This window comes from Haliotis cracherodii, unplaced genomic scaffold (assembly GCF_022045235.1).
Source record: "Haliotis cracherodii isolate W230 unplaced genomic scaffold, xgHalCrac1.p SCAF_6, whole genome shotgun sequence".
NCBI lineage: Eukaryota > Metazoa > Mollusca > Gastropoda > Lepetellida > Haliotidae > Haliotis > Haliotis cracherodii.
In genome coordinates, this window is record NW_027266319.1 from 33,545,986 (window position 1) to 33,569,336 (window position 23,351).

Here is a 23,351-nt window from a genome sequence, read left to right on the forward strand (position 1 = left end):
TCAATTTATATCAATGGATGCCTATAAGGGAGTGGATAGTGTGAACAGTATCAGTGGAAGAAAGTCCAAATGCATGCATATCTAAGACATAGCACTATGGTGAAACCCACGAGCACTAGTATGGTGCTGACAAACCTTGAAACATGATCAGGATCAATCTGGGATTCAAACCCAAATTCCCTTGATGCAGGATCCCAAGGGACACACTGCAATTTTGACACCTTAGACGACAGGATCACCCATGCTTCCGGATGCATATAACTAGCCGGTGACTATATCAGTGATGACACTAAAACTCAGCAGCTTGTGTATCCTTAAAATTATCTGGACTTAAACTCCCCAACACCAACAGAAGAACCACACATTTTTTAGCCCGAAACAGGGTTTCAGGTCGTTCATTTTCTGGGACATTATGATAATAAATTCAATAGATTTTCTTTCATATTTGGTAATGATATGGAGTGACCGACTGCAGCATGTTTTTATGCAGTTTTTAGCAACATTCCAGCAATATCATGGCTGGCTACAGAAATTGGCTTCACACATTCAACCCATGTGGGGCTTGACAAACAAATGCTTTAACCACTAGGCTTCCCTGCCACCCCATTAATGATATAGAGGAATGTCCAATCAAATGGTGACAAAATCATAAAGATGTCTTAAAACAATTTGCCTCCAGCTAAAACATTATCCATCCTAGGCCTGGGTGATTGACGACAACTGATCAGCAAATCTTTTCTACACATTTTCAATTTCTAAACACATCATCAATTTCAAGAATTTTATTTGTACAATTGCTGTAGTTTTTGAAACTACATGATATATACATTACAAAATGTACATTTTCATTTCAATGTGTTACTGTACAAAATAATCCATGTTCATGTACCGGTATAGCAAAGACGTTAAACTCTCAACACTACTACATGCACACAACAATGCCTGTTTGGCACAATCAATAAATTACCAAACTTATGTACCATCTTTTGACTAAAAATCTTCAGTGTACATAACAATGTTTTTCCACGGTTGACGTCATCATGTAAGCAGTGAAACTAATCACAGTTTCATGATTAGGAATTCTAATGGCACAGTGTACTTTGATACTTGCTGAAATTGTTAAAGCTGGCTTTTTTTTCAACACGCAGAAAATGTAAAATAACTTCACAACATACATGTATTCAGAAAATGTTGAGATCTAACCACGATTGGAGATAGAGCTTCTTTGGACATAAAAAGACTAATCTGACACACTAAATATTGATGAGCTTTATATAGCATTGTAGACAATTATGTTACTATAAGTTTGCAATAACTGCAAGATTCTACATGAACAAAGTCATGTATTCCCTGAGACCAATAGCAATAAATAACTTAAAAGTGATCTAATTTTATTAAAGGTAAAAATTAAATAATATGTTTCATGACTTTCATCAACAAATCTTAAGCATTGTTAAGCAAGACTCTTACTGGTTTCAATATGATCAATGCCTTATGCTGTAAAGTTGATTTCTTCTGAAGAAACCACACTGGATTTTGTCAAATTTTGACTCTTCATGTTGAGCAAAAATGATAACCTTCCATGAATGCACATTCAAACTCTCTCCTTGCTCAAGAATTACAGTAGATGCAGCTGTAAAATACCATGGCAACCAGACCTCAGGATTCCATAAAATCTTCTTGATCGCTGTCAGGTGACAATTCAGAATCATCTTGATTGAAGTCCCAGAGATCTGTCAGGGCATTCACTGAAACAAAATAAATTTTCAAATAAAAAACCAAAAAATACTTATTCAAATGAAATGAAATTCATGTATCTGTATCAATAGTGACACATGTAAAAGATGGTGCTTGTTGTTACCCTGCCTGGTGATCATCATTAAGGGTTTTTCTCAATGACTGAACAGTTCAGAGAGTGGGGTATCTATGAAAAATTGTTGCACAGTATTTCTGTGGGCTAGTACTATGATACCAGCACATGTCCAGACTAGTACAAGCAGCCACACACATACACACACATGCATGCATATAGCTATATGTAAGAGAAATAATCTTAAACATGACAGTAAACCCCATTTCACCTCACTTTAATAATGACCCTCTTCATGTTTCTGGAAGAGATAATCATTTGATATGTATCAAAGAAGTAATGATTATTGTGTTCAATGCTTGATGTGAGCAATAAAAAGAAATGAAATAATGGTATCTGATGCAGTGTTAAAAATTGATCTTGCAAGTTAAGGGGTCTTCATCATAACCCTAATGTTAAAACCTGAGGATTTAGGGGTCCCAAGATTCAAATACAATAGAAGATTCAAGGGACACTTCTTAAACTCTCTGGTGTGTCACAACATTGTTAAATCTATTCCAGGTGCATTTAGGAGGACATGTTAAACACATGCAAAACAAATCCCTTCATGTGTTCCTAAATCTCTTTCCATCAGCACCCTGATTATGGGTTTGGATAGAATCAAGCAACCCATACTGGTTGTAAGAGGCAACTCAGTCGATCAGGTGGTGAAGCTTGGTGACTTGGTTGATGGCATGGCATTGCAGCCCGACAGTGTGAGATGTCGCTCAAATAGATCACTCTGGGGTAGAATAGGTCTTCAGCAACCCATGCTTGCTGTAAATAGCAACTATGCTTGTTGTAAGAGGCAACCAACGGGATCGGGTGGTCAGACTCGATGTCTTGGTTGATTGATGCATGTCATCGATCCCAATTCCATGGATCGATGCTCGTGATATCAATCACTTGATTGTCTGGTCCAGACTTGATTATTTACAGACCGCCATCATATAGCAGGAATATTGCTGAGAGTGGCGTTTAACAAGAAACAAACCAAACAAATCATATAAATCACAACAATCTTTCTATCAGTATAGTTCAAAATTAAGGGAAAGTGAAGGTTTCATTGTTTGTGATATTAAATATTAAAGACTAAGTGCATGTAGTAGGTCCCTAGATGAAAAAAACAATACAAAAAGCCTCAATCCCAAGAACCCCCCTTTGTTGTTTAACGCCCCACTCAGCAATATTCCAGCTATATGACATCCCCTTAAGTTTGAACACTGTGTTAACATACATTATGACATGGGTTTTCAACTTACTCTCAGTCTCCTGGTTGCCTGGCAACTGTCTGAAGAGAGAGGTGAGACCACATATAAGAGTGACGTAGTCGTGTTGCAGCTCGTAGTCGCGGTCGGTGAGGTACTGCTCATGCCGTTGTTGCAGGAGTTGGAGCAGCAGGAGTCCATCACGCAGGCTCTGAAGGGTGTGGGCAGGATGCTGCCCTTTGTAGTGCTGGTACAGGCGTAACATGCACACCACCAGACACCGGCCGGCCTGCAAACACAGCATGCATCTGCTAGTATAGTATGTCACCATCCTGCACATACAGCATGCATCTACAGTAGAGAATGTGACAATCTTGCAGCTATATGAATTGAGCTACATAAAATGTGCACCAGTGTAAGGCATTATTGAAAAATGCATCTGACTGCATGTTACTATTAGAACAAGCCAAATTTTCGCATTTAGACACAAACTTGACCCATTTGAACAAAAAGATCTTAAGGCGACTTTTTTATTTAGTTCTTGGTTTACGGATTTCAAAGTCATTTAAAAAGTGAGGTAGGTGAATTAATAAAAATATTCTGAATTAACAAAAGTAAAACAACTCAATTTTTCAAGAACATTATATCATATCCCTGGCACACAGCTTGTGCACAAGTGGCAATATAACAATATTCCTGTTTGGCAGCTTCGGCGACGATTAAACTGGTCATCACTGCGCTTTGCGTTGACAAGCTTTTATGGTATTAGAGAAGGATCCAAGCAAGAAATATCAGAGTGACTTCCCTTTGCTTTACATTCAACAAGCATTCGTCACCACTTGCCCCTTTCCATAACCTGCAAGAAGACTCGTGCCCATATCGATGAATGTTATGCGCGAAAATACGACAAACCAATTTTACATATGTCTTGCATCTAAAAATATACCCAAGACACAGTTAAATGTGTTCAAACATACTGTATAATTCCGCATGTCCAGATGTGCTTTAAATTGCATCTGAATTATATTTAATACACGGGGAAATATGTGTGAACCACATATACACAACAAGTTGACAATTGGTTTAGGTATGCCCGTTTGTGCTAAGACGGAGCCCGGTTGCAAAAATTGCCACAAGAGGGGCACGAGTCGCTATTCGGCTTGTCCCGGAATAACATGAGTTGGTCACGAATGATTCAACAAGGAAACAAAATCTTTTCATGTTTGAACTTTTTATGCATTTTTTAAATTGAAGATCGTCAGTAATAAAAAAGGTGTAATTTTTATTTTTATTTCTTGTCAACATTTGGACTTTGAAAGAGTGGAGTATCCGTACACCAAGAAATAAAAAAATGTCCCCTGAAAGCTAAAGTTAAATCATCATGTCTAGTAATGTTTTATGTCAAATTTAATACTTTTGACCAAGTTTGTTATACCTGTTTATTCACCTGAATTCACTGAAGGGATACGATTTTTTTTTTTTTAAAGCATATATTATTACTCAATAAATCTTTTTTTTACACTATGCATCATAAACAACTTCTATTCTGATCTTTTTTTAAACTCTGAAATGTACAACATAGATCGTGTTAGGTAGGCAGAGCATGTATACCGTTTTGTTGGACATCTACCATCTATGACTCGACCTTCGTTAAACCGCTGATCCTCTGTAACACTCATTAATTATTTGAGCCCCGAAGGTAGTGTTGTAGCGAGGCATCACTGTACTACTAAAACTGCTATTCTTTACTTACACTGGTATGTCTGTTGTGGCACCCTTACTGAGTAGAGAAGACTGTCCAGAAAGGTAGACTCACCTCTTGACTGCAGGGGCAGTTGCTGCCTAGGATGGTACTGGCGTCGGCGGGATCAGAGGCCATGTTAGTCAAGCACGTCACCGTCTGGAAGCATGGCAACACATATTTGTCTCATCAACTGGACGGCTGGATTGGATGCAATGCAGTAACAACAAGCATGAACAAGTGAAATTAATAACATAGCCTTCATCCAGTGAGATATATTCCATACATGAGAAACATGGAGTAATGGAAGAACGACATTGAACAGACTAGTGGCATAGCTGTCACTGTATAAAATGATAAGTGGACCTCATACTACAAAACATAGATAGTTTAGTTTGCCATATAACATGACATAAGAAAGTTCAACTGGCTGTTAGCAGTTATTACCTTCATCTAGTGTGTGCAATAGAGGAATGCCATTTCAAAGTATCATTCTCATATTCCTTTCAGCAGCCGTGGGTCCCTTTTCACAAAGCAATCTTATCACTACGACTATCAGGAGTGTACTGTATGCTTAAGTACGGGAGGTACAATTATCATTGCGTTGAGATTATTTTAATAAATAAATAAATGAATAACACTGGGCATCTGGATGATTGATTGCCATTAAGGTTTGCAGCTTTGTCAGCACGATTCACTACATGGTGTTATTAATGTGATACTATATGTCATTATTCCTTGAAATAAAGACAAAACAAACAATATGCAAACATAGTCAAAGGATGTAGCCTTTATTTTTATGGAAAATCATTGTCTGTACTATTAAGTGCCGTGTTCCATGATGTGATCTTTGCACTAGGACGATTGTAACGCCCATGTAACATAGACTTATGAAATCCATAGCACTGAGGTCCCTTTGTGGAACAAGGCCCAGTAGTATGAATCCACTATTCTACCTTGACTTTGGTAAATACTCCATTTTGATTGGTCAATCAGAGGTTTCAAACAACAATAACCCCCCTCTGATTGATTATCGATAGGCAACTTGCTGTTACTACATGGGAAGTTGCTGTTAATAAAATATTCAAAGGATATGTGGCAATACATAGTGAGCAGAAAACACAATAGAGATCTACAAAAAGAATGTATTTCATTTTGAAGACAACAGAGAGCTCGCTTTTAGGCGGTTTTCTATATATGAGTGTGATGTCATATCTTTTGCATCACAATGAGCAATATGACAACATAATAGTGATGTGCGATGTTAAACGAAACCTTTGCACATCTTGCTTAGTTTTCTTCAGGGGTGGGGGGCAACTCATGTTAGTGAACAAACTTGCCGTGCTACATGCTTTCAGTGCCTGTCATAAGCTTGGGTGAAGTATTACAGTGTAAACAAACTGCTTGAGCATTTTTAGTGCCATATTTTGATTAGGCTGTTGTTGTTGATTCTGTAAATTCAGATCGACAACCCACTCAAAACACTAGACTCAACCCATGTCACTTCACTCAATGGATTTTTTAACACCAAAGAAGTTGCTGTTTTTTTAAGTCATGGTAGAATGGAGATAAACATACTGTGCTAAATTTAACATTTGAAACGTCATGCTGCATGTTTGGTTTCATATTCAAATTAGCATGGTTAAATATACAAGTAACCTAGCTCTATAATAAAAACACAGTATGTTTATCTCCTAGTTAACTATTCTGCTAATACCAGATCCGGAAGTTCATCATAATATAATATGATCGAGAAAGCAAGAACACAGGGGGCTGACCTGTTGATAGATGACCTCCCGGGTGTCCCAGACTGTGTCGTCCGTCAGCTTCAGGCTCACCAGGTACAGATGCAGGAGGGGACACGCCTCTAACAACATGAAAGGTATTGACCATCAACATATGCAAATTCGTTTAGTGTCATAACAAACAAAATATATAAAATGAAAAACCTTGAATAAGCTACCTTTAACTAAACTTGATGAATCCAAATACAGTAAACTACGTTTATAACAAACAGACATGTACTTATAACATTGTGTATAATGAACTGACGGATATAATAAACCGTGTTTGGGTCCCGTCCATTAACTGCTTATATGCTGTACTGGTATATATGCTTATAACAAACTATGGTTATAACAAACAAACATTAGTGGTCTCTATGAATTCATTAAAACTGTAGTTTACTGTACATGAATGTTCTACTTCATGAAGGTCAGTTTTATGTAATATTTGTGTCATTTGTTTCTTTTCATGCATTTTTTGCAATGACATGGTCGAGGTCTTCATAAGGATAATCGTAATAACTTTGGAATCCCTTGTAAACAGGGAAATCAGCTGACAGTTGTCCGTAGCATTTATGCAAATAGACATCAAGAGATAGCATTACCCCTTTTCCATGTGCTTCAAGAATCATGTTTGTTTTGAAATAATGGCAGAAACAGCCATTGGCTGAAAGAACCTTTTCAGCTGAGGCAGGGATGCAACAAAGTTTGAAACAATTACAAGGCAGACTAATGGTTACATACAAAGACACACACTCCAGAAAAAGTCTGATATTCCACTAGCCTTAGGACACCTTTAACATTAGACACACATCGACCCTACTGAGATAACTGAGGCATTGAAATCTCTGTGGACAGAGATCATGGGCATGTTGATGGCACCTTGCATGTTAGGTTTATTCAAGGAAGCATACTGTGTTTGTGTATCAAGAATTATTGCTGTCCATCTTACCATGCTTACTGAAATGACTCTTTAGAGTTAGCACCGACACCAGATACAGCTTGTGCATTTTGCGATACAAAACAATTTGAGTTTAGTAGTCATGTATGTGTTTGAAACATCACCAAGTGAGTTAGACACAGTGTTTAATGTGTTCACACTTAGTATACCCTGTCATCTATGAATTTTCCAAGTGTAGAAATATTTCCTCTGTTGCACCTCTCCTCTGTATTCTCTGGGCAGATTAAACATCAGAGCAAGTGGAGTTACCTGACTTTGTACAGAGAACCTGTACAACTTTTTGTGTGCGTGTGAGATGCCCTAGTACTGTGACTGCCCGTGTGATGATGCCCCACTGGGTCATGCCGACCTTGCACTCCAGGCAGGTCAACAAGGCACCTCTTGACATGGCAGAATGTAACCTGAAACATGAACATGATGAACAATACCTGAATGTACCCGTATTAACATCGACAATCTCATTTAAAATCAGATACTTTACTCCAACACAGTACAATACTGTGTGAAGATCTGATGACTCCTCCATCGAAGGTTGTGTGAACTGTGTGAACATTGACCATCCAATCTAAATGAAGGATGTGTGGGTTCTTGAGCCAATCAGATGTTAGCTTTCTCAAACAATTCAGCTTCTGACCTACCATTTTGTCGCCTCTTATGGCAAGCATGGGTTGCTGGGGACCTATAGTTCTACCCGGAACATCATGGAATAAACTGACAAAGGCACTGGTCCATCTCGTTAATACTCTCAGGTAATATGACACATGATAAGCTTCAGTCTCTATCATACATATAATTTCAAATGATTCATACAAACTTTCAGCAAACAAATTTTGGCCTTTTCAAGGTGTTTTCAAGTGAGTGAGTTGGGTTTAACGCCGCTTTTAACAGTATTCCAGATATATCACAGCGTGTCAGCTTCATGTAGGAGGAAAGCCCGAAGTGATGCAAGTCTCGGACGTTTACCACTTCGGTGAAACCCACGAGCACGGGTATGGTGCTGACAAACCTAGAAACATAATCAGAGTGAACTGGGATTCGAACCCACAATCGTAGGTTTCTGGCGTGTCCAGGAGACGCAACTCTGCACAGCAAATCGCGGCGCCTCAGACGACTGGGCCACCCGTGCCCCTAGGTGTTTTCAAGGCTCAAAGTAAGACCCAAGTTTGCTTACAAAACATCACACATCAGTGTTTCAACATCATTTATCAAGTTAGTTGTCTTAGAACTGTCATGTTACCAAGGCTACATGATAAGCAGTCATAGTTTAGAAAATGTGCACCTTTCCTTTTCAATTAAGATTGATAATACCCTTCTTAATTTGTGAATACCCAAATATATTTTGTGAATCATACTGTGCATTATTTGTTTGTTTGTTGTTTAATGCCTCACTCAGCAATATGCCAGCTAGATGATGGCGGTCAGTAAATAATTGAGTCTGGACCAGACAATCCAGTGATTGATATCATGAGCATCGATCTACACAACTGGGATACAATAACATGCATCAACCAAGTCAGCGAGCCTGACCGCTCGATCCCGTTAGTTGCCTCTTACAACAAGCATAGTCGCCTTTTACAGCAAGCATGGGTTGCTGAAGACCTATTCTATGGATCTTCATGGATCTTCATGCATTAAGCATGTTCACATTTTAATCAGTTTCCAAGTGTTTGTTATGCTTATTTGTGTGAATTAACACAGTCACAGGGTGCTGTTGTTATATATACAAAAGTCTTACTGTTCCCCTAAGCATGCTAAGGCAGGTGTCAGGCACTGAGATCTTATTTTAAAGCTAGATCTTGCTTGACAACGGTATAAGGATCTATATCGAAACGTTCGCCTTTACAGTCAAATGAAGAAGTTGTTATGCATAATTGTGTTCCCTATGGTTTTAACCAACCCTCAGCACTGAAATATGACGACGTTTGAATCTTGGAAAAATCTCAAACACACAATCAACAGATTCTGGCACAGCTGAAGGGCCACAAGTGCTGTTTGTTGTCATGTGAAAAACTCAAATTTGAACTACTGATTTACATTGCTATCTACCTGAAATGATTGTCATCCTTCCAGATGCTGGCCAACAGAATGATGATGTTGAGTGCTTCCTCTACCATACACACATTGTAGGACTGAAACACATAAAACATGGAGGTTTTCTGAAAGAGCTGGGAGGAAAACACAACATAACATCTTACTGAACAGAGCGCTCACATTCAGGAGCTCACCTGGGTGTACGCTGTTACATTCTGTTATGTTATTGCTGGAATGTTGCTGACTTCCCAGGGACACTGCTGGTCTTATCCAGGTAGTCTACAGCACACTTCGGACCAGTGGTTTATTATGATGTGACTAGATTTTTGGACGAAAACAACTAGACCCTCCAAATCTTAACTAGTCTGGGACTAACAGACTAGTGGCTATATCTATCCATCAATGCTTCCTGGTGAAGGTCATTTTCAACACACTGTGCTTTACCATACACTAAGATCAATGAAAACTAATTCTTTAACCTTTAGCCTGCTGAATTATTTTCACACTTCTTACCCCTGCCTGCTGGATTAATTTTAGCATAAGGCGCTCTAAAGAGGGTGGGTGATTTCAAACAGTCAGTGCCTCATTAAACAAGGGCCAATTGAAGAAATATTTTGCACATTTATTCCTGATAGAAAACTACACAATTCTATATAAAAATATCCTGGTGTTTTCAATCATACCAAGGTTAAGACCAAAGCGAACACAAAATTTGTAAATTTTCTTGAACTTACCTGAATTGCGTTATTGAAGGTGGTTTGCATTTCATGCTAGGAACCCTCTAATATCGTAACATTTTTGCAAATTGATTTCAATAATCATATCTCCGATATCTTAATTTTACTTGAGTAAAAATTCGGGTTTTATAATCGGCATATATCAGCGCGATGGTAAATTATGAACCATTTCAGTGAATTTATTATCTAAACGTTAAACAGAAAAATAACTTAATTTTCGAGGTCATCATGTCGGTTGCAGAAATACGAATATTCGGTTTAATCTGACGTGTCATGTTATAAAATTTGCAGGAAACAATTAATGACTTATAAATATTCACTAATCCTAATTTCAAGCGTTTTGGTTGAATATTTACGATATACAAAAATAAACAACCAGTGTCATGATGCTAGCAGCCGTCCTAAAATCAAACATGGCGCGCTTCGCCCGACCTCCGCATAAGTTATTGTTATTTTAATATCAACAAAGATTACATTGCCTTTATAAATATAACTTGGCGAAAGTTGACGATCTTCTCAATAGAAGAATGTTTTATTCGTCATATTCCAATAAATATGACGAGAGAAAAATGAAAATAAAGATCGTGAATTCTGACAGCACTATTTCAGTAAGTGCAAAGGTCACCGGATGTGATGTCACAGACAGGGGTAGTCTGCTGATAAGCTTTCGAAACAAAACAATTACAGTAAATTTTGAAATAGTTCGCCTATCACATACAGCAAAAATATAAGTCGATACACAGTATCAGTAATCACCACTAACATGACATAAACATGTGACTTTGACGATATAATTCGCGTATTAGTTAATCCGTTTGACCTTGCATGCTCCCGTGACCCGGAAACGGTAGACGATAAATCAACATGCCACATGCAAGTTTCTCGGTATCTTTTATTTGAACTTCTTTTGATATTTAAGAATCACCATTCAATGTTGTGAATATAAATGGGACATGATTCATATTTCTGCGATGTACATGCTGATAAGTTTCACTACAACAAGTGTATCCCACGTAATACGTCTATGGATATCGTCGATCAGCAAGATCACCCTGCGCCAGGTGCGCGAAAATGGGCTTGACAAAACGTGTTTCAAAATAACATCCCCGCGTTGCTGAATATGATAGGGTATATATAAGCAATAGAATTCTACGTACATATTTTCTGTGTTAGTTCCACATTACATTTAGGATAGTTTTCCTTTCGGGAATACATTCATAGATTCTAGCATGATTTTAGAACAGTTTCACGAAGGATTTCTAAATTTATTCCAAAAATATGAAGACCACCATGATTGCGCATTGATGATAGATTTGTAATTGTTTAATTATTTACAGCTGTTTACAGGTTTTAAAATTTTAAGTTATATTTAATAGTTATTTTTCCCACAATGATGGTGTGTGGGGACAGTAAATATTAGTCTTTGCATCAGCACAGTGTAACTGATCAAACTTCAATTATTATCTTTAGTTTAAACATATTTATTCAACAATTATTGTCTTGCACTCTGAAAATCAACTATGTGAATAAGTAACTCTCTGATGTCATCATTTTAATTTTAGTATGCCATCAATAATGAATAAATCAGATCCTTAACATATACATACTAAACTCATATGGACACTAATCTTGTGCATTATGTGGTTTGTTTCCAAATAAAACAATTCTGAAATATAATTTAATAGGAATTAATTTAATTTAATTACAGTAACAGTACTTGTTACAGTACATGACATTTTTGTTTGTTTAATCACAAGAACCATGGTGGCACATAAGCTGGTTAGTTTGCCATAGGTTTCTTAGAAAATGCTATCTCAGTCTTCTGGTTGGAATGAAAAGAAACATGCCTCTGTACATGTTTACCCTTGCCAGATGTATTTTTTCCAGTCAGCCAACCCATTACTTTTGTTCACCTTATGTGGTCTATTTTATACATACAGGTACTGCTTCCAAACTGTTTTTTCTTTGTATGCAATCACAGTATCACAACTTCCTCAGCTGGTGTGTATAAAAGTTCCCCTGTCATCACGAAAAAAAGAATTATAAAGGAAAGTCATATTTTCATTCAAAAACATATCTGTCTTTCCTTGAATACTCTTTGTCTAAGTGCCAGAAATGTAAGTGTCATAAAAAAATTAAAAAAAGATTTTCATAAGGACTTTTCTTAGATAGACCTAGATCTAAGTCAAACCATGTGACTAGTTAGGTAGAATTATAACCTTATAAGCCCTCATTTCTGAGGTGTCCATATTTTTCACATTTTTAGGACTATAAGTGATCCGTGTAGATCTGCCTGTTTTGTTATGTAAAACAAATTCTTGTCTTAAAAATTGAGAAAAGGAATCATTCAGACAAATTTTTTTTATCCCATTGATTCACGAAAATCAGTTGAAATGTACAGTGGTGACTTTTGTACCCAAAATTTCTAGTAATTTGTTACCCAAATGGGTATGTGATTTTGTAGATCTACCTAGAATTATTTCAAAGATATACATTAATTTGGTGTCTTAAACTTAACATAATATCACTTTCCTATCAAAACAATTCATTCTAACTTAGGTTTAACCAACTTAACTGGCCTCTCCTTCAGTGACAAGACGTCAATTTTCTCTCAAAACTAAACAATCAATTTCAAGGATCACAGTCATAATCATATTTGGAACTTGATGAAATATTTTATTATGTGTTCTGTTCATCTACATTAAAACATAAATATAATTATAGCTCTATTGTCTTATTTTCTTAGGTACAAATTCACAAAGTATTTTGGGTATAATTTAATTTGTTTTGGGTACAAAATCACACATATATATAAATAGGAGCCTAGAATCTATATATATTTACACTACCTCGTTGTGTACCAAAATGTTATCGGTTCAGAGGACGGGAGGTTCTCAGAAAGTTTTCAACAACATCTTTAATATTTAAATTGTTCTTTTTGTAATGTTAGACCAATAACAATATTATGTTATTATTATGGCATATCAATACGTTGGATCGCTCTCCGTTGCGCTCGTTTATAGAAAATATTTGAAAATTAAAATCATCGAGCGTGAAATCCATTACGGTTTCGGATTTAGACTTACACATTTTATTGCGACAATCACGAAGAAATATGAAACAAATAAGAGTGAAGACTGCTCTCCAGATCAATAAATAGTAAATAGTTGACGAAAAATAGTAAATTATGTATTTTCTTTTGAATTTGAATCTTTTTCGGAATTTCTTTATGATAGCTTACCAACTTTTGTATATTTTGCTTCCATGTGTCACATGCGGTACGTGCTTCCGGTTTCAGAAATGATAGCTAAAATTGCAAGTATTTTGATTATTTCTCATAAAAATGCATTATTTTCCTATTGAATGGTTTACCTAGAATGTATGTCAGTTCAGATTTTGCGTATCATCCAATATTTGTCATTTTTCGCAGTGTTTGTTGACTTTGTTCGACTCAACAAATCGCGAGTTAGGCCACGCCCAAACGTATCACTGACGTTTGTCGGCTTGGCAATGTGTCGGAAAGTTTATCAAACAAAATCATTTGCAAACTCTTTAAAAATGAAATTCTTTTTACAAAGATTTATACATGCGTGTCAATAATTCTAGAAAATTAAGTTAGATGTAACAAAATGATTGTAATAGTCTAACGGGATAACTATGCATGTGGAGTTGTTTGTTTACCGCCGTTGCCATGATCGTACAAGTTCCATCCAATCGATGATGTTACGATTCAGATTGTTTTTGTTTACAATTAATTACACCGAAAGTTGCTAATTTTTAGAAATAAAGGGACATGAGTATTTTCCTTTCGTCAGCAAACAAAAAATTATGATCGAATAGGAAAAATGATGAAATTATAAAGAAAATATCGGACTGCATGCCGCTCAACGTGAAGTGCCAAAAGTCAACAATGGCCGTTCCTGGTAGATGTGTGCCGAGAAGTTTGGCCGAAACTTTTTTAACTCGCGATATTTTCTTTTTGAGGTAAATAAATGACTGAACGTTTTGATATTGAGCAAGCTGAGCATTTATGCATGTCATACGTAATTTAAATGTTACGCAAAGCCTTCTTGGTAAATAGATATAGCGAGTTTTATTTTGGGGTGTTGTTATGCTATTCGCCTGTCGAATGGGTTCGACATCAGATGCACGGGGATGGACACCTCTGTCGAATGGGTTCGACGTTAGCGTGCAGAGCTTTAATGTGCAGAAATACAGCTTTTGAGAGGTTGGTCACATGACCGTGAAATTGACTTTTATAAGTGTATGCCTTTGAAAGACTTAATTTGACGTTTATACTGTTTTCATGAGACCGTGTTCTTGGAATGGGGTAAACCCCTGGGACTTCCCATGCACGAATAAATACAGAAGCGCCTTTCTCATCATTTAGGCCCTTTAATCCTTATCGTTTTAGCATACATTGGGATAAGTCAGAGATGATTGCATGTCTGTTCAAAGATATCCTTGGTACAACCCATCCTAGAGAATAAAACAAAGAAAAGCACATCCAAACTACTGTAGTGTCGACTAAATCCGTGTCGAGACTACAGTGACAGTCTACAGCAATAAATGAATGTACCTTTGTGTCTATTTTACACATCTTTACAATCACCTTTCGGTGATTGGCCAATTGATCAGTGATGACTAACACTTGTAATAGCCACATGTTCATTAATAACTTCAGAAATCTCTCCTGTCACGTTCATTGCATCGGCCATTTTGACGGCTTGTACTTGGTCACAAGTTGGTGTAAATGTATTACGATGTGCTGTCATTGTGACTGACTGACGGACTGAGGTAGTTCTTAACAGACCTTTCCCATCTAATGGTGATATTATTTGAATACATTTGTTCGCAAGAAACTACAAATGTTGTCCCTGTAGAGCATGTTGAGCATACATACGCTCATGTCACCTCTCATTTTGAGAAACTATTTTACTCCGCGATGTAGCTGGTTATTGTATGCTGTCAGTGTAAACATGAAGTCCCACATACTAAATATAATTGTGTACAGATCAGGGTCTACATCCTTTGAGGTAAAAATAATGCCATAAAAATTATAAGAATTGTCTTTCACTTTGTGTGAGTTCATTGGAGTATGAACCTTCATAGAGTGAGAGTCAAACATTGTATGAATGTCGTTGCAAGGATCATACTCCAATGATCTCATACAAAGTAAAAATCAATTCTTAATTACCATATTCGACGTAATAAGCGCCCAGGGCGCTCTAAAAATTAGAAATAGGGGTCTCTTATTAGAATATTATTTTGGTAGGAAAAAAAAAGCGTAGAAAGATAAATTTCATGGATTATGCTGACAGCCTGAACTGTTTATATACGACAGATATATTTTCCAGAATTTAATTGCCCATAATTAAGGGTGCATATAACACACGAGTGCATATTATACACAAATAGATAAGTCTTGTGTACATTGATCAATTGGAAGGGGTGCTAATTGGGATTGTTCACTTGATTGGCTGGAACAGTCTGACAATAATTTACGATTGTTGATGACATCCCCTGATATTCCTACAGGGCTGCTTGTGAAACTGACCTCGCCCTGTGGGTGAGCAAGCTTGACGATCTTGTACAGCAGGTTGAGCTCTTGTAACTGTCTGAACGTCACTCGGGAATCCAAGGACATTGTGTCATTATCGGAGGAAGATGTAACTGGGATGTCTGTGTCCATGGCAACTTCCTACAACGAATCAACAAGGAAATAAAATATGCACTGAACAAACAAGTGTTTGCAAACACAGAAGCAGCCACAACCCCTTCTTCCATTTCCTCAAATCTAAGTCTTAAAATACCACCATGTACTTCCAGTCAAAACACATTACTTCCAGACCTAGGACCTTAATTAAGATAACATATTCAGATCCAACAATACCCAAGTGTCAGAACTGTACAAGTAAAAGTGCAACAGTAGCTGGCAATAAATTAAATGGTAAAACTATTTTTCACAATAAGCTCAAAGATAACCTCGATCTATGCCTATCAAGATCAAATGTGGTGGGATTTGTAGAAATACATGCAAAAATTATGCTTTATGTCAAATATTGTAATCTTGCCTCAGAAACTGACAATGATATAACCACGTTTTACTTTGCTGACTTTGACCCTTTACTTATTTTGACCAAATCCTTTTCAAAGCAAGGCCCCATGCTAGAGACAATATAACAAAATGTACTGATACATACATTAATACTTTCATCATCATCATCCATGGAGTTATTATTATTATTTACAGGCAAAAATAAACATTGCTTTGAACAGTATTTCAGTTAGATCAAGAAATCCCAAACATCATCATCATCATCAATGGAGTTATTATCATTATTTGCAGGCAAAAATAGAAAAATTGCTTTGAGCAGTATTTCAGTTAGATCAAGAAATCCCAAACATCATCATCATCATCATCATCCATGGAGTTATTATTATTTACAGGCAAAAATAAACATTGCTTTGAACAGGACTTTAAGTTAGATCAAGAAATCCCAAATACTGGTACATGTATTTCATAGACTTAGACAGATGAACCCCACAGCACAGGTATGCTGCTGGCAACTCAAAGATTAAAATGGACTGGATGACTGACAGGGAGGCCAACACTTGGTCACATGATGGAAGATAAAAAAAAGTGAGCTGAAACAAGGGCCTACCCCTGATGCAGAGCTGTCACATGAGGCCCGGTATCCATCCAAACTAGCGTCTGATCGGTTGTGGTTCCAGTCTGTCTTGTCCATCAGGGACCTCCTCACAGCTGCACTGAACATCACAAGTTTGTGCAAAGTCCGTAAAGAAGTCAAACATAAACACTCTAAATTATTGGCCGAACTCTGATAGTCCTTCAGTAACAAACCAATGGAGCTTGTCACAGATTCCAGGGAGCTTTCACTAACACTCCCCCGACCCAAACTGGAATTCAATGTCCCTGATGAAGACCCTTGAGCCGGGGCGTTGCTTAATATATCAAGGTAATGAGACAGGTAGTCATTTATAAGGGGCAGGATCAGCACGGCTCCCGACAGTTCCTGTGTGTGAGCGAGGTGTGGGTCAGTGTTCGGGACAGTATCACTGCACTGTGACACAGACTTGAGCAAGTCCTGGAGACCCTCCACGGCCATGAGGTAGTGGTCTCTGGGTACAACACTGCACGTGTCGGCACTCTCCGCACTCTGTAGACTGGCGTGGAGGTCAGACAACCTGTGGGTAACAGCAAAACTTATTCACACTATATCTCAACTGTATAACAGATGACAATTGAGTGAGATGGATTTAATGCTCCTTTAAACAGTATTCAGTTTTGTTATCACATTCCAGTTTGTGGGAAGTTTTGTATAGGTTACATGTTGGTGAAAGCCAAGTGCATGGGTATTTTCCTGAGACAGTCTGTCCAACAGTCCCTGAAAGGAAGTCAAGATTTACGGGTTCAGTTTCCGAATCTCCCTTCTCACTTCAATTCCTTTTCAATTTAAATGTAGTTGCTTGTGTCTATCAACAGTATATAAAAAGTTAGTCGACATGGTCTAGGTCCTGAGTGAACAAACAGTTAATTCCCATTTCCCTCAAATGACACTTCGGTCCTCATTTAGTAAAGTTAAAAATAAAAGGGTCGTTTATTTTGAATTTACTCCAAAAATAAATGTTCACCGTTTGCTTCTAACTGGTGACAGGATATGTGAGGTTGAATCTCTGTCGAACTGTATGTTGTGTAGGTCGAGGTGGGTGGCGGGTGTATGCAGGAGTCCAATCACCCCATGGTCGCCTGGATCCTTGGGGCCCGCTGGATGATGCTCATACATGTGGTACACAAGACAGGGACCAGTTACCTCCCCTGTTGAAATTGACAGGAAACACCAAATCACATATCTCATACTGCTGAGTGTGGCGTTAAACAACAAACAAACAAAGAGCATAGATTCCTGGGGAACTGTATTAACCTTGAATTCAACTGGGAACTTGGGACCTATATTCTTACCCAGAAAGCCCACGGGTTTGCTTGACAGGTACAATGCTTCACAAAACATATTTTTACATACTGACATTTGATAAATGTTGTAATCTAATCTATAGTTAGAATACCACAAATTTTAAAACACAGCAGGATTATCTCTTTATCGAACTCAGTGAATGTTATTTCACCAAGGCTGGATAATATAGTCGTAATTTAGGAACTATTTTACCTTCCTTTGCATCAGTCTACTAGTCCGAAGCCTGGATCTAGAAAAACTCTGGTTGGTCTTGTAAACTCAACTTATGATAGTCCACATAATAACACTAAATTCTATTGAAAATGATGCCAAGAGCCCAGTTCAGGCTAGTAATCACAAAATATTACCTCTTCATTTCCGAATACACATATTTATTTTGTGAATCATACTCTGCATGAAGTGTGTTCACATATTCACTATTTTATTTGTGTTTATCATGTTTATTTGTGGTTTCATATAATAAACACTGTCATAAGGTGTTGCTTAAACATATGATTTGACAAGGTGCCCTTCAGGCACTGAGACCTTATCCAAACCATGCCAATCTGTGGAGATCCGGGATGGAATAGGTCTTCAGCACCCCATGCTTGCCGTAAAAGGCGACTATGCTTGTGGTAAGAGGTAACTGAAAGTATCGGGTGGTCAGGCTCGCTGACTTGGTTAATACATGTCATCATATCCCAATTGAGTGGATCGGTGCTCATGATATCAATTACTGGATTGTCTGGTATTGACTCGATTATTTACAGACCGCCGTCATATAGCTGGAATATTACTGAATACGGCGTAAACAACAAACAAATAAAACCTTGCCATCACAACATAAACTGTGCCACCACTACTGAAATACAACCCATGCCAAGTGTTACCTTTGGTCATACTTGTGTTGAGGACATGTCTTCTACTCCTCTGTGTCCCTGGCTTCACTCCGACCGACTTGGTCATTCCTGCAATAAGCAGGCATAACTCTGTAATAAAGTGCTCATTCAACCACATTTCTCTTATCATTCTAAAAAGCATCATTAGTTGAAACTGATCATATACATGTATAATCAAAGCATGATAGTTTTTCTCTTGTCTGGTTGATTGATCCATATACAAATTATATTTTTAACACATTTTTTTTTAACATACTCAAGGGTAAAGTTATTATTTTTATATACCTAATGGGAATGTCCAAACATATTAAAAAATATAATACCGGTATATCTAGTCTTCATCTGTTGACTACTAAATGATCGTTAGGCCCCATATTGTTATACAATGTAGTTAGATCTAACGTTATACGTGTACCATAAGATACAGGCATTATTAAGTTTGTATATTTGCACATAGCAATGCTCCAGCTGTATGACGGTGGCCTGTGAATAAATGAGTCTGGACCAGACGATCCGGTCACGGATATTGTGAGCAAAGATCAATGCTGTCGGGGAATAGTGACATGCCATCAACAAAGTTACCACGCCAGACAACCTGGTCCATTTAACTGTTTCTTACAACCAGCATAGGTTGCTGGGCACCTGTTCAGCATTAGAAATTAGCACTAGTCCGGTAGTCCTTGCCTAAATGCCCAATAATTAAGGTATCACAAGGACTAGTAGAAAATTTACCTTTACAGGTTTTGCTATACGATATCATTATAAGGACTAGTGGGCTAAATATGTTAGTTTCTACCGCTGCTGTTCTAACCAGGAATCCCCATGGGGTGACATTATTGTGATGGAAGTGGAAGTTAATGTCACTTCCAGAAATAACATATGTAGCCCTGTAAAAAGCATGTAGTACACCTTGGACATTGGCCCGCAACATTGAGTTGCTGATACTACTGGAGACACGGAAGATCATGTTTATCGTATGAGGAAGAGCATTTTTGGAGAATTTAGTAGCTTGGTCAAAGTTCAAAGGTCAAAATCTAAAATAAAAGAAACAGAACTTATGTGTTACCCCCAACTACATACTTCACATGTGCCACATTTTCTTACATTTTGAACAAAAGTGACACATGAATGTTTGATAGGCATTACTTAGAAGTTGATCGATGAAAAAGTAGAGATAATTCATGGATAACAACTTCTTTATTTACTGTAAAGGCAACATTTCAGTATAGATCCTTATACCATTGTCAAGCAAACAAAATGTCGCCTTTACAGTAAATAAAGAAGTTGTTATTCATAAATTATCTCTACTTTGGAAAATGATACAGTAATGGCATAAAAAGCCTTTTCAATATGGCTGTCGTGGCAACCACTTGACCTTCAGTCAGGTGAGCTAACAAACAAAACAGGGGACTACCCCCAAAACATACCGGTAATTGTCTCTCAGTATGGTTGTTAGCATCACTAACCTTTACTCAACATCTGTTGAGAACTAGGTTCCTGTTGTGCAGTGCTTGTAGATGGGTTCGGTTCACTAGAATCTCTCTCATTACACATGAAGCTCTGTCTTGAAGGGAAGGAAGATTTAGAATGTGGTGAAGTGTCTGGTCTCACTTTCCTACTGGCAGGACTCCGAGATGTGGGGCTTGAATGTTTCATCGGGGACCCTGAACGATATGCCTGGATCCTTTGTTCCATGAGTCTACATTTCTCCTCAAGTTCTTTAAATTCCTGATCCCGGAACTGCAGCTGGGTTTGTAATCTGTCTGTGTCAGTTTTTAAGGCTTCTTTCAATGAAGCTTTCTGTGAATTCATTTGTTCAATAAGATGAGCATGATCTTCTCGCATCTTAACCAACTCTGCCTCTCTCCTTTTCAGCGATTCTCTCAGGATCTTAATCTCACCATCTTTAGCATACAAGTTGTCTTTAACTTCGGCTTTCTGAAATATTTGTGAGAACTTAAATCATGCCAATATCTGGACAACAACAAGCAAGTCATCTCTGTAGTAAGATTGGTTTGTTGTTTTACGCCGCACTCAGCAATATTCCAGCTATATGATGGCGGTCTGTAAATAATCGAGTCTGGACCAGACAATCCAGTGATTGACATGAGCATCGATCCACACAATTGGGATAGATGACATGCTTCAACCAAGTCAGCGAGCCTGACCACCCGATCCCGTTAGTCGCCTCTTACGACAAGCATAGTCGCCTTTTACGGCAAGCATGGGTTGCTGAAGACCTATTCTACCCCAGATCTTCACGGGTCAAGTGAGAGATATCTGGAGATAACAAACTGTAGTACACAACAAACTGAAAGAACCTTATACCATGTATACAATCCTGTTCAACAATGTTGTAAATTAAGATGTCCTTGACATGTGATTAGGAGATGGAACCACCCAGAAGACCAGTTTTTTTGTAAGGAATAACAATCTTAAAACTCTGCTTATTATAAAACCATTTCTGAAGCCATTGTGGAAAACCAAAAACTGGGATTAGTCGACTCCCATCATATCCATAGCCGCTTGTCCACCACACAATCATGTGATAACAAAGATAAGCTAATTTTATGTGATGTTGAAAAGTCGAATAACAATTTATCTCTTCCTTGGATATGAGAACATGCATACCTCTGTTGGCTGCTGTTGTAACCTAGAGTCTCCTCTCCCAGAGTCCAAACTGCTGTGGCTTGATACTGAGGACACATTTCCACCTTCACTGCCGCGATTGCTTGACAAAGAGGAAGGATATGCTGATGATGCAGTTGAGGATGACCCTTTTGATAAAGATAGTGACGAAGAAGACTTCTTTGAGGTTTGAGATACTGATGGGCAGGGAACAGGTTGTTGGAAATCTGTACTGATGGGGTATGTAGGCTTTCTTCTGCCAAGTGGATAAGGTTGAGTTCCTCCATTTGATTTTGGATGTTCTTTCTTTGTTTTAGTTGTGTATGCTTGTGAAGCCATGACATCAATGCTTTGTATGTCTGCTTGGCTGAATACCATTTCATCATCCCATTCATCATCAAACTTTGCCTCAGTCTCATCATCTGTTCTTCGTCTCTTCTCGGGAGGCTTGTCAGAATCTCTTGACATGTTGACAATTTGACAGCTCAGACTTGAATATAGAGGTTTGTAATTTGAAAACAGAGGATTTATAGCCATTAACAATTTTACAGATCAGCCAGATACAGCATCAATGGAGGTGACAGTGTCATATCTGAAATACAAACAGAATTTTTAATGCACGTCAGATTACCATGATTATGTAATAACATCCAACAATAAGCATAAGTGAAATATTTTTGTGGTAATCAGCTGATCATCTGTCAATTTATTAAGGGTGGGACAAATTAAGGTGTTGTGTGATGTATATGAGTGTGTAACTGAATTGGGTAATGTGAAACAATGTTTGCTGTTTGATTGATAACTGATGTAATGAATAATGAAAACTAACCTTATTTTTTCCTTGGACGCTTTGATTTGATTCCTTTATTGCACTGCATAGGTTGATAATTTTCATTGGCTCATAAGCAAACAGAGGCTACATTTGTAATTAGCTGCAATCTTTAGAGTGCAGCTCAAATATTAGTCATACAGTGGACCAATACAACTCAATTTCAATGCCTTTCTTATCAGCATTTTTACTTGACAGCTTTTAATGGTCGTCAGTATCACAAACTGACACTGATCAGCTAATCATATAAATGAGCAGATGAGCGACATTTTTCCATCATCAACTTGTGTTTCTCGGATATTTGCGAAATATAAAATCAAGATTATGATACCTTGCTTGAAGTCCGATACCTATCATAAATGTATCAATATTAAAGGTTGAATTTTGATGTCAGTGTCATCGATGAATATCTTTTGAATGCAAATATAGGCCTACTGTCTCCCCAAAGTAAGTTGGAATGTCGCACATTCTTTACTATGTTTAGTTGTGACATAGTAATAGCTCATTATTAGACTTGATCACACCAATACTGGTTTGTGGTAAATCGAATAGTATCGAACAAAAGGACTGTCACATACTAAGGCTGAAAAGGTTTCCTGAAATCGAGGATTTCCGAAATAATATCCATGACAGTCTCGAGTTGTCTGCTTCAATTTGCCGCCATTTTGATTTTAGGGAATCATGGGAGTCTTGTAATTCTATGTAATG

At 37.6% G+C, this 23,351-nt stretch overlaps 1 protein-coding gene across 2 annotated transcripts; it reads right to left on the reverse strand.

Moving 5' to 3' along the window:
• Positions 1–881: 881 nt before the first annotated feature.
• LOC139445345 (ATR-interacting protein-like) lies at positions 882–23,296 on the reverse strand. 2 transcript variants are annotated; one of them, XM_071226475.1, is made up of 13 exons: positions 23,222–23,296; positions 21,818–22,406; positions 20,653–21,124; positions 19,178–19,255; positions 17,968–18,151; positions 16,977–17,520; positions 15,869–16,012; positions 9,590–9,672; positions 7,793–7,944; positions 6,577–6,665; positions 4,874–4,957; positions 3,112–3,346; positions 882–1,748 (listed from the first exon to the last, which is right to left on the reverse strand). In XM_071226475.1, the coding sequence occupies exons 2-13, from the start codon at positions 22,349–22,351 to the stop codon at positions 1,660–1,662; spliced, it is 2,688 nt and encodes an 895-aa protein (XP_071082576.1). In that variant the 5' UTR covers positions 22,352–22,406; positions 23,222–23,296; the 3' UTR covers positions 882–1,659. The 2 variants fall into 2 exon arrangements, with proteins under 2 accessions (XP_071082576.1, XP_071082575.1); XM_071226474.1 differs by having other exon boundaries at positions 22,644–23,296.
• Between the last annotated feature and the right edge of the window lie 55 nt (positions 23,297–23,351).

Bases quoted from the DNA above. Each gene is read 5' to 3' on its own strand.
- LOC139445345 (XM_071226475.1), bottom strand. From the start codon at position 22,351: ATGGCTATAAATCCTCTGTTTTCAAATTACAAACCTCTATATTCAAGT. The intron at 21,125-21,817 runs GTATGCATGTTC...CAAATATTTCAG, and splicing joins TACAACAGCAGCCAACAGAG to AAAGCCGAAGTTAAAGACAA. The intron at 17,521-17,967 runs GTGAACATTTAT...TGTTACCCACAG, and splicing joins TCACCAGTTAGAAGCAAACG to GTTGTCTGACCTCCACGCCA.